The sequence below is a fragment of the Fopius arisanus genome, unplaced genomic scaffold, assembly GCF_000806365.1.
Source record: "Fopius arisanus strain USDA-PBARC FA_bdor unplaced genomic scaffold, ASM80636v1 scaffold00275, whole genome shotgun sequence".
NCBI classification, from domain to species: Eukaryota; Metazoa; Arthropoda; class Insecta; order Hymenoptera; family Braconidae; genus Fopius; species Fopius arisanus.
The window spans coordinates 46,402-62,429 of NW_011888014.1; the positions used below are offsets into that span (position 1 = coordinate 46,402).

The 16,028-nt window shown below is 35.4% G+C and overlaps 1 protein-coding gene across 1 annotated transcript in view; it reads left to right on the top strand.

Annotated features, from left to right (window-relative positions):
* Positions 1 to 15,232, top strand: part of Clic (chloride intracellular channel protein 5) — a 43,318-nt gene extending 28,086 nt beyond the window's left edge. The window contains exons 2-4 of the mRNA XM_011314995.1: positions 4,661 to 4,966; positions 11,836 to 12,162; positions 13,421 to 15,232. Of these exons, the coding sequence (XP_011313297.1) occupies positions 4,661 to 4,966; positions 11,836 to 12,162; positions 13,421 to 13,501 (714 nt within the window). The 3' untranslated portion in view covers positions 13,502 to 15,232. The remainder of the gene's footprint in view (positions 1 to 4,660; positions 4,967 to 11,835; positions 12,163 to 13,420) is intronic.
* Positions 15,233 to 16,028: the final 796 nt, after the last annotated feature.

Here is a 16,028-nt window from a genome sequence, read left to right on the forward strand (position 1 = left end):
TTAATATGGAAAATATATAGTTATGCTTTAGCTATCCATGCACAATGCAATCAATCAAGTGAGACTATATACCGCTAAAAGATTGTGTTCTAAACTGGCCCGTTTTACAGCGGATAAACTTTTTACAGAGACTGTCGCGCGACAACCACCTTAAGAGGTAGGTACACAGATTGGTTGGTATAATAGGTATAGGGTAAAATCTCGAGTAAGCTAGGGGTAGATGTTTGGCGGGAGAGTTTGGTGACAATCAGTTAGCCATTGAATGTAAGTAGGTAGGTGAAGGGTAAGCTAGCAGGCACTAGATCGTGATGCCAGTGTGTTTGATGAAGTTATGGAGAGTGAGTGAAAGTTTTTCCCCAGGAGTTGCAATTAGGTTGAGTATGTTGGAGTCGGTGATTTCCACTTTCTGAAGGATTCAGGTAAGGATTTCACGCTCCTCTTCAAAGTTAGGACAGGTCCAGCAGAAGTGCGAGAGGGTTTGTGCTTGTTTGCAATTATATAAGGGAGAGGCGATAATTTTTTTCCTGGCTAGGCTTTCATTCAGATTGGAATGGTTGGATTGATTGGCCATGAATCTGATGGATCAGGACTATAATCATTCTTATTTTTTCTTTTCCTGGTTCCTCTCTCGGTTTTCGTATTTTCTGTAGGTTGAGTATTGTAGGGGGTTTGATGGAGGAATAGAGAGAGAGTGATGGGGTAGGAAAGGGCATTTTGAGTGGAAAAAAGACTTTGTTATAGTTTTTCAGTCGACATTTCTGAATCCGGTTCAGTATCGTTGTTGGAACAAAATTGGATGTATCCATCCCATAGGGCAACATCGATGAGCACCTGTTGGGGGCAGAGAGTTGATCAGGATGATGGTGAATGGCCACAGGGAAGTGAGTCACTAATGCAAGGGCGGAGGGAAGAAATTGGTGAATAAGGTGGTGGAGATAAAGAGTCGTCAGAGTTTTCTGAACTTTCCTGCATGATATTCACATTGTTCGGTTTTTTTAGAGTTGCACTTCTGGATATGGTGTAGATGTACATGTAGAAATAGATGACAGGTATTAAGCATGGGATGGTAGAATAAGTAGCAACAGCGACAATAGCGACGTGGCAAGACGGCGGCTCCCGACGCCAGGGAGGGCGCCGTGTGAAAAAAATTAGATTCGATTTTGCGGCAGGAATTATGGTCACAAATAAATAATAACTATTAGAACAATGCACTAAACTAATAAGTAAGTAAGATACGATAAGTAAACGTGAGAAAATAAAGCTATAATATTAACAAAAGCGAGGCACTAAACTAGAGATAAGGCACAGTGTGCAAAGTACGTCTATATATTATCAAAGGTGGTTTGGTACTCATTATTCAATTTCATCTTTCGACAATTCGATACTTTCGCAGCCGTCACTTTAATTTTTTTCGACTTACTTGTTTTCAATTTTTGGGCGGTAGTCATTATGTTCTCCTTTATAGATAAAGATTTTCTGGAAAAAAAACAGTGCCTCCATATGGGGGATCAAGGTAGCGTTGTAAAATTCACTCCTCGGCCTTTAAGATTCTCTATACTCCATGATCATGTTGTAGAATTAAGTAAGTTTCTATATCTCTATAGATGTAAAAAATCGATTCTCATTCGAGTTCACTTCGAGATTATCACAGGTTCTTTGTTAAATAATAGTGAATAGGGATAGGGGTCAGTAATCATGTATGGTATAGTCTAATCAGAGCTATACTATTTATGGTATAGTCTGAGAATGATTTGAAGTGACGGATTCCTCGTATGTATATAACATATGCAAAGTACAGTTGAGTTCGTTTAGTTTGTCGGGCTCGGGAGGTATCCTTGATGCGGTTCCTGGGGGGCTGAAAAGTTCTTCACGGACGTGGGTCAAACAATTTATTTTTTCACAACCTCCGTGGGCAGTGTTTCACGAACTTAGTGACAAAAAAGTATTTAAGGGGGTCATCCCATGGGACGGCCGGTTTTTGACGCTATATTTGGCAATTTTTTGTGGGAAAATGAACGGAATAACATCGAAATTTTTACTACATATTTATTGACATTTCAAGATAGCATTCTTTTTTTTTTGGACGAAAATCATTGACCTATTCAGCGGCAAAGTTACCCATGAAAAAAAAGGGGTGAAACTATTGAGACGATTCCGAGAGTGCTGATGATCTGAAAATAAAAAATAAAACGGGTTCGTAATCTGTCACAATTTAGCCATCTGCTGAATAAGGATTTTTAAAAAATATCAAACATTGAATTTTTTGCAGGCTTCCAAATTTTTTTTTATAAATTTTGGCTTTTTTTCGACAATTTTCTGTAAACACAAAAAAACTGGTTTAGATATCGAATTATCCTAGTTCGCCAGATGCCTACACATCTACTGAGTAATTCCTCCAAACTTCGTTGAAATCCGTTAACCAGATACAGTTTCGAGAAAAACGCATTCAAAGACTGACATACGGTTAATACATATAAAGTATTAGCTTACCCTCAATCTGCTATGCCCGGTCCATACAGTAACCCTTCTTCTTCCTCATAAAAAGCTTACAAAACAGATTATTCATTCTTAACGTCAATTCTAGCTTTTGTTTCCACACAGCTCAAGCGTTGATTGGGGCGTCTGATGCGCGCTTCATTACGGCGCTCGGCGTAGGCTTGTGTTATGGGGCTTATTACACAACCTATGGTTTCCATCACTTTCATAATTCCATTAAAACCTTAATTAAAAATTATTACAGCAAGAAAAGCAGCTATTTCAACTACTTTGACGCCAGAGTGAAGATGTTTGGGCGCAAAAGTCCAGATCAATGAATTTAACGATTCATTGTTATTTTGTGTTTCTGCTTCTAAACATCTGGTCAACAAATCATCCCTTGAGAAATCTTCATACATTGGTTTGATGACCTTTTGAACTTCTGCAGTGCTTATCATGATGGAAATTATGCAGTTCTCCTAGAGCTTCTGCCTTGCGCCACTTGCACCAATTGTCTTCGCCTGCTGGACAATTTTGGTGTTGGGGATTTGCGCCTGTAGAACATTTATGGTAGAAACTGGCCCAAATTTCTTTCTTCATTTGCTCCATTGAATCTGTATGTCGACGAATAGCCAAGCCGTAGAATTTTGTGAGCTCCTTGATAGCTTTATCTGTTAATTTCCCAGCACCTTTTTCACCGATTCCTTTATGCATTCTCTTTTCCACGTGACCGACACGGTCTTTTTTAACTATCCGTTCTTCTTTTCAGTATGGCTCCCTTTTCAGAATTCCATTGAAGGTCTTGCTACCGTCATCGTCGATGTAAGTACGGTACGTTACACCATGTTTTTCTTCAGATCGCGAAAACATTTGTACAATGGCGTCGACTTACATCTTTCCAGAGCTCCCATAATGATTTATAGTGCATTGAGTTTCATGACTTTCAAACCATGACTGGTAGGCAACTGAATCGTAATTTTTTTTGCTCTTCCATAAGTTACATCCGCCACAAAAGCTGGTCATCACATGTGCATCCACAACTTTACCTGCATACTTAGCTGTCAACGTGGAAACACCAAACAATTATGAAAATCCTCGCTTCTTCCAGGTGCCGTCACCAGAAACTGTCAATTCGTCTTTTGGTTTGCCGGCTTGTTTATTGATTTCTTTCTCCTCGATGGTGGCGAATGATAAGACAGTTTCATAAACAGCAGACACGGCTGTGTGAACATTTTCCAAGATTTTTGTGTACATAGAGTTCCCAATGCCAGAACAGAAACTTATTAAACAGCAAAAAAGATCACTCCTTCATGACCAATTCCTAATAAGCGCATCACGAAAACTAAATGTCTATTTATTTTATAAACAGTTTTTATCATAGGACCTGGGTTAATAGTTTGAATTTCCTCACACCCACATGAAAGGAAAATTTTTAAACCCAGGCCCCTTGAACTGCCTTGTGAAAAACCCACGTCAGCTTCACATTTTCTGCATGTCACATCTTCAGCAATTGCAGAAAATACTGAAGTAAATACCAATATGCAATACACAGAACTTACTGTCATTGATACATTCAAGTTCTTGTTTCCCGGTAGTTTTTTCGCAGACGCTGACGCGAACTCTGTTGCTTGCTCGAATGTGTGACGATTTCTCGAACATTGACGTTTTTTTCTTTGACCAAATTGTGCTGAGCGACCGCTACACCCTTTTGTAAAAGTACAAATAACGCATGCAAAAATCAATCACAGCAAATTCTATTGGCTGCGATAACGTGCTGGTTCAGCCACTTCGTCGTGCCTAGCAGAGCGCGCGCTCGAAATATCAATCTTTACTCTAGCCTATTGGCCGCTATAACTTTTGAATGAATTGAATATCATCAAATCGTTTCATCCACATATTCTATGATATATATAGATGCAATTAATGTGAAAAAAAATCGATTTTTTCAAAACGGTACATGGGATGACCCCCGTAAGGAACCGAAAAACTAAGGGAACTCTCCTGTAATAGTCAGCATATAGGCAGGTACGCTGGATGCATCTAGAGAATTGTGGCGTAATTATTCTCCTCTCTTGCCAATAAGCACAATGACATCAGCCGAAATTTCTTCATTAACTAGACCTTTCAAAATGTAAAAAAATCAATGGTATAGAATAATTGTGGTTACCAATTTCTTTTTTTTCAGGCTTCAACGATAGATGGAAGACGAAAAGGCGCCTGTCTTTTTTGTCAAGAATACTTCATGGACCTTTACTTACTAGCCGAATTGAAGACGATTTCCCTTAAAGTAACAACCGTTGACATGCAGAAGCCACCCCCAGACTTTCGCACCAATTTCCAAGCAACTCCCCCGCCCATTTTGATTGACAATGGCGATGCTATTCTGGAAAATGAAAAAATTGAAAGACACATCATGAAGAATATTCCAGGTGGACATAATCTCTTCGTTCAGGATAAAGAAGTTGCAACACTCGTCGAGAATCTTTTCACTGTAAGTTGAACATTGGAAGAGAAAGTGGTAATTAAAAGATTTCCTATCCACACTTTAGATCAGAGATGGGCAAACCTTTGCTCTGAGAGCAAGTCGTGCTCCCGACCTCTATTAGTGTATAACGCCGGGCAGACTAGAGCTCATTGTGACGGGTGATCGGCCTTTATGACCGAGGTCGTAAAGGCCCTTCTCCTCGGCTGAAATCAACCGAAGTGGCGGTAAACACTTGAAAAAAGGAAAAGCGGGGAAATGAATCAAAAATGGAAAATGTGAAATGTTCTTCACCATGACGTTTTCATTTATTTTGAAAACAGACGGTACAAATAAAATGTAAAAACCGGTTGGTCAATTTCAGCGGCAAGGAACAAATTCCACAATGTCATGTTCCAGTGGTCCCGCAATTATTTATTCAAGAAATGACATTGATTGAAGTAAAAATATTAATTAAGAAAATTAAAAAAAAATTATTTAAAAAAAATCTTCAGTTTTTATATTCGGAATTAACATCAACCGGTAAAAACTGCAATGTTTGGTATTTTTTCTTTCACATTTTTTTTCGGTAAGGTCGTTATTGGACCAAAGAATTCGAAAACAAGTAAAAAGATGTAAGAATAATTTAAGAGTAATTTCATGTTTTTTTCAATGAGTAATAGTCATTTTGATATCCTTAAATATTTTTGTCCATGTGTGGATTTTTGAATTTTCTTTTATATTAATCGCGGCGTCTATTTTCCCCATTTTACCATTTGGCAGAGGCGTCATGGAACGCTCCCCAATACAGTGACTATGAGACCCCCCATTAGTGTCCCCACTATGATCGTACTAGGAACCTCATAATTGGCATGGTTACAAAGTTTATTGGATTCCTAACTCGAGTTTATGACTGCTCCGAGTTACCTGGAGCTTGCCCATCCCTGTTTTAGAAAACCAGATGGACTGCAAACCTATTCGGTTAAAACCATATTACATCGTCTTAGCCCTTTTTTCTTTCTTCCTTTGTCATTTCCATTAATACTAAGCTTCGGGATAAATTTGTAGCAATGATTCTACGCAAGTTAAGGATAAGTCTCCAGAAGCAACTATGATCGATAAAATGATGTGCATTTTTTTAGAAAAAAAATGTTATGCATAATAATAGCGTTTTTGTTTTATTATGAGACAGTAGTAGTAAGTAGTCGTTAGTATATTACACGTTAATTCTACTTTTTATGTATATTTTGGGATTAAATTCCATTAAAAAAAAATTTAATTAATATCTGAAGGTGGCTAGACGATGTTTTGAGGACGAATTTCTAAGAGGGAATTTTATTGATAAATTATCAATTTTTTTGCTCCAGAAACGGGAGCATTGTAATCGTGCAGAAATAAGTTCTTGTTTTTTTGTGTTGGATTAATCCATTATGATCCAAAAAGTTCGAAAATGCAATTTTTAGACCCTGTCCGTACGTATATGAATGTGTGTATGTATGTGACAAACGTTTTTTTTTTTTCAATTTTTAAATTTTTTTTTGAATTGGGCGCGACTTGACGCCTGCAATCAAGTAACTTTTTTTTTTTAATGTAGTCACTATCGAGCTCTATCCATCGACATTAATTCGAATTCGTTTCGATTGGTATATTTTTTTTTTCAATTTTTCAATTTTTTTTTTGAAATTTCGGATTTTGACGATGATTGAAAAAAAATTGGTTTGAATCAAATCCTGGATGGCTTGAAAAATTCACTCAAGTGTCTTTTGAACAGAGTTCGAAGATGAAAGTGATAGCGACAATAGTTGTTTATTTATTTATTTTTTTTTAATATTGAAATCTCTTTCATATCTCGGAATTTTATGCTCAAAAGGATTTCATGTAAAGTTTTTAACAGCACTTTCGATACCAACCATACCAACAGTACCTAGTCATGTGACATCTATTACCATCATTACAAATTCAAAATTTTATGTCATTTTTCTTGAAAGTGAGTTTTGTGATGGTTTCTTCGCACTCGTTATGTTTGATTCATTTCATTGGGTCTTCATAATTCTTCTACAACAATATCTCATCCAAATTTGAAAGCAATGTGAACAACATTATACAGCCATTTAGTTTTAGAAATCAGTTCTAGAACTCTTAGAAGGGAATTAATTATCATTACCAATGTAAATGGTAATGATAACAATGTAAATCTCTCTACCTAGAATAGAATAAATATTGCAAGCGGTCATACTTTAGGTGGCACGGCAGCTGGCCTTATCGTCAACATGAAGGAAAAACACAAATTATGGGAAAAAGCCTTTCGGCATAAAAAACCGAAATTTATTTGAATTGATACACTAATCAAAAAGAATCACGGTAAATGGCGTATCCAAAATACACAAAATGTTGTTATACTATGTGACGAAGACGTGAACCCTGAATGATAAGTACAAGCACACATGAATAATACTTTCGATTTGCCTTCTCGGAGGTTGAAATTTCTGGTACGAACCATCGACCGGTAAACAGGCAATATATTTTTCAATGAATTCGTCGTTTCTTGATTCGAGTCTTGCTAATAATAATTGTATAAAGATGAGAGCTTGACTGTTGATTCAAAAGCAACGGGAATTATCGTTATCCGTCAACATGAAAACCTGACTTTATCTGCCATAGTTGTTACCACGTGACAAGAATCAACTATTCCGCAATTGAATTGATAACGTAAAATTACGTGATGGCTACAATTTGTCGATATGTTCCTTTCGATGAACATTCGCAACAATCAATTGAAAAGGAAAAGAAAAGCTTATGTTAAATTCCTAAAACAATACTTAGATGTTGCATGTTTTATTGAAGATTAAAACAGACGCGGAAATGACTATTATTCCGAATGGATGTAGAATTCCCAATCTCGGTAAAAAATGAGAAAAAAAGCAAAAAATCAGTACATTGTTATATCAATTATATATTACGAATAACTGTTCGGGAGCGACTTGCTAATTCATTAGCAAAAAAAACTATATGATATCGAATACAACAGCATATCCTACTTGTTTCAAGAACGTTTGGAAAACACAAATACAGTCGATTTTCTTTACTTTTTCCAATTTCTTACCAATAGCGGATTGACTTTTTTACCACTAGCCACGAACTGTATAGATACGAATGAATGTGTTTGTTTCTGTGCTCAGAAAATGCGCCGTACAGATCACGAACTCTTTTCTTTTCATATTTTCGTTGTAGATTACTTTATATATATAATGGTTACTTTGCGGACATGTGGCATGTGGACATGTGGCTGTTTTGAGGACAGTCCTCATAAGTTTTTTTACGCAGTGGGTACTTCGGGGACAGTCCTCATAATATACACAGTCTATGCAATGATGATTATGGGGACTGGGAGATCTAGTGTCATAAACGAGCACAGTGTCCCCGAAATAACATCTTACTGTTTGTATACTTTGAGGACATTTTATTCTATCCAATAGTATTGCTGTAAGAGAAGTAAGATGAAAGAGATTGGATAGTTGTGCACAATTAAATAATTTTATACACCTTCATCTGAAATCATCACATCAAATATTTAAAAAAGTGTTCAAAGATGATTGTAATTCAATTCCGATTTCACGGAAGATTTAATTTATTCTGGGGAAATGGAACATTTTGTTAATAGTTGAGAAAGTAAATTGAATAATCTGATTGAAACCAATCATACCTACTGAAGTTCAAAAATTGCTTATTTCGATATCATCACATTCATTTCAGGTGCAAAAAACTGCATTGATTTATTTTTCCTCCGTGGTCATATTTTTTTCCAATCACTAAAATAGAAATATACTTCGTAAATGAATATTAATTCATCAAGTAGAAGGAGAATTTTCCGAATGGGAATGAAGACGGATAATGAAATTTTGGGAATACTTCGATATTCTACTCAATGTATTATATGGAGATATATGTTGCATATAAGGACATTTGCATTCTAACGTATGTTCATTAACGAGGACTCATCGAAAATATGAGGACATTTCAATTCGATAGATTGTTCATCATGAGGACGCACAGCTACGACCGTAAAGTATATTATGAGGTCATCTTTAAAAAAATTTTAAACTAACTTCCAAGAAGTAGGAAATTGTATTTGACACGGTGAATGAATCCATAGGAAAGATAGTTTCGTACGTATCCATTCGAAATCATGACATTAGATGATTGTAGCAAATTTCATAAAAATATTCGAAGTCAATCCCGACTTCACCAAAAATTCAATTTATTCCACCGAGGTGGAATATTTAGTTTATAAAGAAGGACTCAATCAAATGATGAAATTTGTTTCGTGTGTTTGACATCGAAATGAAGAATATTCGAATTCAATCCTGACATTACTGAAACTTACGGTTATTCCAACAAAATGGAAAATTTCGTTGATAGAAACAGACTTATTTGAATAATGTGATAGAAACAAATTTATAGAAAACTTCCATATTCTCCTAATTGGATGATATGGGCACATATGGAACATGTAGGGATATTTCAATTCTAACCTATGTTCATTGTGGGGACACATCGAAAATATGAGGACATTCAAATTTTACTGATCGGTCACTATGAGGACATGACAGCATAGGTGTAATGTATATTATAAAACCTTTACATACGATCGTCATCATTTGAAGTCGGTTAAAGCGATAATGGTCAGTGGGAATTCTTGCGAATACAAAAATTAGTACGTCGATCATTCACGGAAAACGTGGTGTACGACACCCTCGCCCTGAAGGAGGAACGATCAATGAAAGCCCCCGAATCATTTGCATGGATGATTTTACAAATTCGGAGCTTGAATGACGATCATTCAATCTAAGAATCCTTGAATCTAATGAAAAAGTGCATAACGACAAGATAGAAAAGTACTATTGTTATTCAATTAAAGCACATCAATAACTGCAATTTTGTATTGTCTTTGAACTGAGAAATAATATCTTTATGATTTCTCAATGATCGATTGAGGAAAAAAATCGAAGAGATTTTTCCGACAATTGGAACAAATGGGGAGGAACGTTGAGGACGATCGATTAATAGAAAATTTATATGATGGTGCCCACTTTAGAGTCTTCATAATCAAAATTATCCAAATGTCCTCAAAAGATACTTTACATACAAATTCGAATTATAGCTGTCCCGATAGTAGCTAAACTACGGACTAAAAAGCTATGACCCCATATAATACATAATATGATGGTCCTCATATCCTACAATCCATGAAATATGTGGACGAAGTGGGACAAAAAATGCCACTTCAGATCGGGCATTAATTTTGTTTAGTATATTAGGTGTTTTTCAACAATTTTAACCCATTTAAAAGGGTTTCTGTTTTCTGTCCCCGAAATAACCATTAGATAAATATATATACATGTAAGTGGCGACAGTAGCCACGCGGGTGGTGTGTGACTCCGGCGGTCATCCAGGCTAAGCAACACTCAGTTGGGTTAGTACTTGGATGGGTGCCCGCTTAGTCACACCCCTCGGCGTGTAGACTGCCGCCGTTAGGCACGGGTGTAGAGAGCTGCTGTGTTCACAGAGTCAGTGTGATTGATGAACACAGCAGAATCCCCGCATTACTGGCTCGCTGCGCTACTGAGGTTTTACATGGTTTCCCTCAGTACAAGCCAAATGGGCGCAGTACGGAAAGTCGACCCATGACACCGCAAAAATAATGAGGATAGTAGGAGAGGCTAAAGGCTAAGACGAAGGGGAGACTATCAAACCATGAAACTATGGTAATAGGAAAAGGAAAAATGTAAAAATAAAAAAATATATAAATGTGGAAAAAGTCTGAAGATTCATTTTTTTCCAATGATTTGTTGGTCAAATATACGATAAGGTAAAGGTCCGCCAGACTAATCTAGATGTTCTATAATGGAATATCGAGCTACGCGGTAGCGTATCGGCCAAGTAAAAGTTTCATCTCTATCCAACAAATAAGGCCAAGAGCTACGGTGTATCTATACACGACACAACTACTGCTTCCACTACCTCCTAATCATATTCAATCCATAAAATACAAACGGCACAAGTTACATGAAATCTGTGCACAGCTACATTATATAAATCGCCCTCAAACTTTTCATTGATATAAGTTTTCCCTCTTTTATGTTTTTTATTTGGTCCCATAATTATAATTTTTTATTTTATGGTAATGAATATTAGGTTGTTGTTGGAAAATTATATGCAGTTCTTGACCTCTTTATGTGTGTAATTACACATGTGACTGAAGTCAATTTTGAAGGTTAATGGAAGTATGAATTTCGAGATTTCGACATTAAAAAAAATTGATTCGGTCTAATACATACATAAATGTAGAAAGGAGTTTTTCAAATTGCTGAAACACATTGTGTATTATGTAAAAAAATCATGCAAATAATATACTTCATATGAACTGCAAACATGATGTGGGTGACAAAAATTTGGAAGACATGAAAATAATTCTTTACTTATATTGAAAAAATCCGTGAAATCTCCCCAAATGACAAAAACTGGTGTTTTTGTTAAAAAAAAACCAAGGCAAGTAAAAGTTTAGCTCAATTGATTCCGTCAAAAACTGGCGTTTTGCCGAAATATGGCGTTCCTAGAAATTGAAAAAAAACTCGGAAAATGTAAATGAAAATGCCAACAATTGATTCATTTGGTGTGGCAAATCTCATCTACATTTTGCATTTTTTCAAAACGTTTCGATGTATTGTTTATCTCCAAACCTCTAAAAAATTATCACAATTTGCTTCATATACAAATCTGTAAGGGGAAATCGTTTGAAAGAACTACACATTATAATTATGCAGGATCATTTCATATATGAAAATTTATTATTCTCTAGAAGAATGCCTGGTTGACTTTTTGATCCTAATTATTTTCAGAAATTGAAGCTCCTGTTTTTAAACGCAAAAGAAAAGGACAAAGACCCAAAATCGTCTTCATTAATGGCACATCTGCGCAAGATTGACGAGCACTTGGGACGCAAAGGCACTAGATTCTTGACTGGCGACACCATGTGCTGCTTCGACTGCGAGTTGATGCCCCGTTTACAGCATATCAGAGTCGCTGGAAAGTATTTTGCAGATTTTGAAATACCAGAAACACTGGTAAACTTATGGAGATACATGCACCACATGTACAGACTAGATGCATTCCTGCAGAGCTGTCCAGCTGATCAGGACATCATCAATCATTATAAACTACAGCAGGTGTGGATAACAGGGAAAACATCTTCGTCTCTCAAACCTGGAAATGGCCTATCAATTTTCGTGTTCTTGATTGCAAGTTAATTCCAAAAGAGAAACTTCTTTTTGAAAAAAAAATTCATAGGACCTATCCCAGAGCATCATCCAAGACATTTTTTTTCATTTGACATTAATTGTCTTAAATTCAAATGTGAAAGCCGCAAGACTTTCCAGATGATCCATTGGACAGTTTCAGAATTCAAATTAATTTTTTTCCATACTGCTTCTCACGATTTCTCGTCTGGGAATTGGTACTACATACTTCGCAAACTAGAACTCGTATGATTAGCCGCCTCGTCTTCGGCTCAACTCTTCAAACTCCACACCAGTGAAAAACCCCCATTGCAACAGTCCGGATATTATTTTTCCTTAGTGATTTTCAAGTTTTCGAGTTTGGGAAGTATGTAGTACCAATTCCCAGACAAAAAATCGTGAGAAGCAGTACGGAAAAAAATTTATTTGAGTTCCGAAACTGTCACATTGATCATTTGAAAAGTCTTGCGGCTTTTACATTTGAATTTAATACTATTTTCTAACGCCCGCATGGACCATCTGTCGAACACAATCTTTTGTTTCAATTTTATCTGGTTAGCCTAAAATATATCAAAATTTTCGATCAAATTTGTGTTGCAGGCACCACTCGAATGGTTCTAAAAATATAATGAAAAAAAAAAAAGAGGAAAAATTATTGAAAGGCGCTAAATCGCTAGAATGACCAAAAGTAATCCGCCAAATTTACAAAAAAATAATAAAAAATACATGGCTTACCAGTCCACTCTACTAGAGTAAGTTAGATGAAGTGGTGAGCTGAGGATTTTCAACAATTTTTTATATAAGCTTGGTAAATCCTTTTCATTCAATATCGCAATTTAGCGCCTTTCCAAAAATTTTCCTCTTTTTTTATCCATTATCTGTTTAGAACCATACGAGCGATGCCCACAACACAAACTTGATCCTAAATTTTAATATACTTTAGGCTAACAAGATAGAATTTCAAGAAAAGAGTGGCTCCCACTGATGGTCCACCTGGGCTTTAACTTGGAACAAGGGAAACATTGAGGTCATTAAAATCTCCAATCATGGTATCGAAAATCTTCAAATATAATATTCCAAGAATCTAATAACAAAACCTTCAAAATCGTGGAACAAGTTACTCGATGAAGCGGTTTTGGCTATATTCCATCTAAATCAATAATTCTAATTCTACACTTACATGTTTCAGAGTATGAAAATGAAGAAACACGAGGAGCTCGAGACACCCACATTTACCACCAGTATCCCCATCGAGGTTAATGACGATTAGACATCGAAATTATCTTTATGGGATGAAAAACGATGGCGAAAAAATAAATTTCCTTTCGGTCTTGGTACAAGTCCCTGTGGGTCTACTGGAACATTGAATCAAAGTGTTTTCAGAAATTATAAAGAAACAATCTGTCGCTATTTCCTAAAAACTTCGATACAGTTGACTAATGTGTCTTATATTTTCAGACTTTCAGAAAAATATATAATTAATCTCAAAGTACATACCTTGGCAATACTGGAAGTGTTCAAAAAGAATTCAATTAAGAGATTTCCAATTGAATAGCGAGGGAATAAAATAGTTTGAATTATCAATAAATATCTATTTTATGAAGAGGAATATCGATATTGCAAAAAAAAAATTTTACAGCCAAGTAGGCGCAAAGCTTTACCTAAACAATTTATTTTTACATTTAGAGACGTCTGAATTCAAATTAAGATTTTGTCAAAGGCTCAGTTGTAAATCTTCGAAATCTTAAAGCAAAGTATTTTTCCTTACTGCTTTTCATCACTTCTCATCTGGACATTAGTATTACATATTCCCCAAACTCGAAAACTATTTTTAAGCATTCTCATAAACCAAATTACTATCTCGATCAAATTCCTAAACACTGAATGAAAACTAACGGATTCCGCTCTTCGGCAATGAATTGTTGGAACTATGACGTATGTTCTTGAAACAACCTCTTGTTACTAGTATGTGAATTATTGGTTCTTCTTTACGTCTTGTTTATTACTTCTTCTATTTAGAAATATGCGGTAATGCTTTATGCAAAGCCAATCAAAACAGATGAACACTCGGGGTAGGAATCATATAAAGTTGCTTGATGATAAGTTGTGACCTATCTTCCTTTAGCAAAATGAAAAAAATGTAGAAATAACGTGTAATTTGAGCATTAAATTTGCATGAACAGCTGGAAAAATTGTTCTGTGTCAAATTTGAAAGATACCACAAACTTCACAACTCGCGGGTAAAATTCGATAAATTCACCTAATTTTTTTTCCCTGAAATTCTGTTGACTTGTGCTGCTATTCTATACAAAGCTTCTGCAGAAAGTTTTAGAATAGTATTAAAACATTTTATGTATTTTTTCGTTGATTCCTATTAAAAACCATGTCACATTCTTATCTAAATATTGAATAATTATTTTATGAAAAAAAATCACTGATTATATGCATCATTCTTCTGGAATATTTGGTTTTAAAATTGAGCAATCCCTGAAAAAATAGAGCACAGAAAAAGATCAATTTTCCTTTGGCTTATTAAAGTCGGTGGGTTTAAACGCGTTTTGAATGTGTGGGCTATTTTCTCCTGGTCGACTTCTCCTGCCTACCAAATCTGAGAAAGCAAATTGGAATAATTATAACACCCATGGATTCTCTATGTAATTGTAAACGATGTGTGGTTGCCAATTCGAAGGAAAGCATTGTCTATTGAATTTATCTATTGAATTGGTTCATCACGTGAGAACCTTTCGTTATTGTTCAGATTGTACTTAAGTTAGAAATTAGTCATGGTATTTTTTTTTCTCATTAACACCGATTAATTCATTTTTTTCTTTTTTGTGTTTTTCTGTAAACAGAAACACCTGAAATTTATGGCGAGCCTGTTTTATAAAAATATAATGTACTTGACTAGTGGTATTTCTATATTATTAATAAAGATTATTGTAATATTACGTAACCGTTTGGTTTATACGCTTGAATGAAATAAATTGGAATTATAAACGTGTTCAGAATGAGGGGATTTTTTTGTTGTCTATCTATGCACTGTAAATAGTACCAATACACTTTCGATTACTTATTAAATAATATTTGTTCTTGGAGACACCTACTAAAGGAATTTGCCTTATATGTGCAGATTTCAATACAAATATTCGATAACATACTTTTAAATTATGTTATTCACTTTTTTCATAATGTACCGGATGTACATTATGAGAAAAGTGAATATCGTTTTTACTTTGTATTTTTTTATAGCTTACTAACTTACTAATGTCATTATGAGGCTACAGATACCGGATTCCATCCATCCTATAATTTACCCTTTCCATTACCCCTAGATACTTACTCGAAACAATGCACTAATTGAAAAAACGAACTCATGTAATCGATTGTAGATCATAAGTAAAGTATTGAATAGGTATAAAATATTTTGTGCAATTATTCATTAGCTGCAAATTGGATAATTAATTTGATGCATGATACCGGGAAACAGGGTTGTGGCGTGAATTACCTCCGCTAAGTTAGAAGCCTCTTCACATGTACTAATTTACGTAAACTAGGGCAATATTAGAGGCACGCGCGGATCGCACGCGCTATATTGAGAACCACTTTTAATATCAGTCAGCAAAAGTCGATATATCAACTGGAAATATGACATACACTTTCCCCTCTGTACTGGAATTTTTGGGATCGAAAATGAGCTCGCTCGGATTAATCGTTTGGGAGATATTCAAGTTTGGATCTGAATGAAATTTCTTGAATATCTCAAAAACTATCCAACCGATTTCATTTTTCCTTGGAAA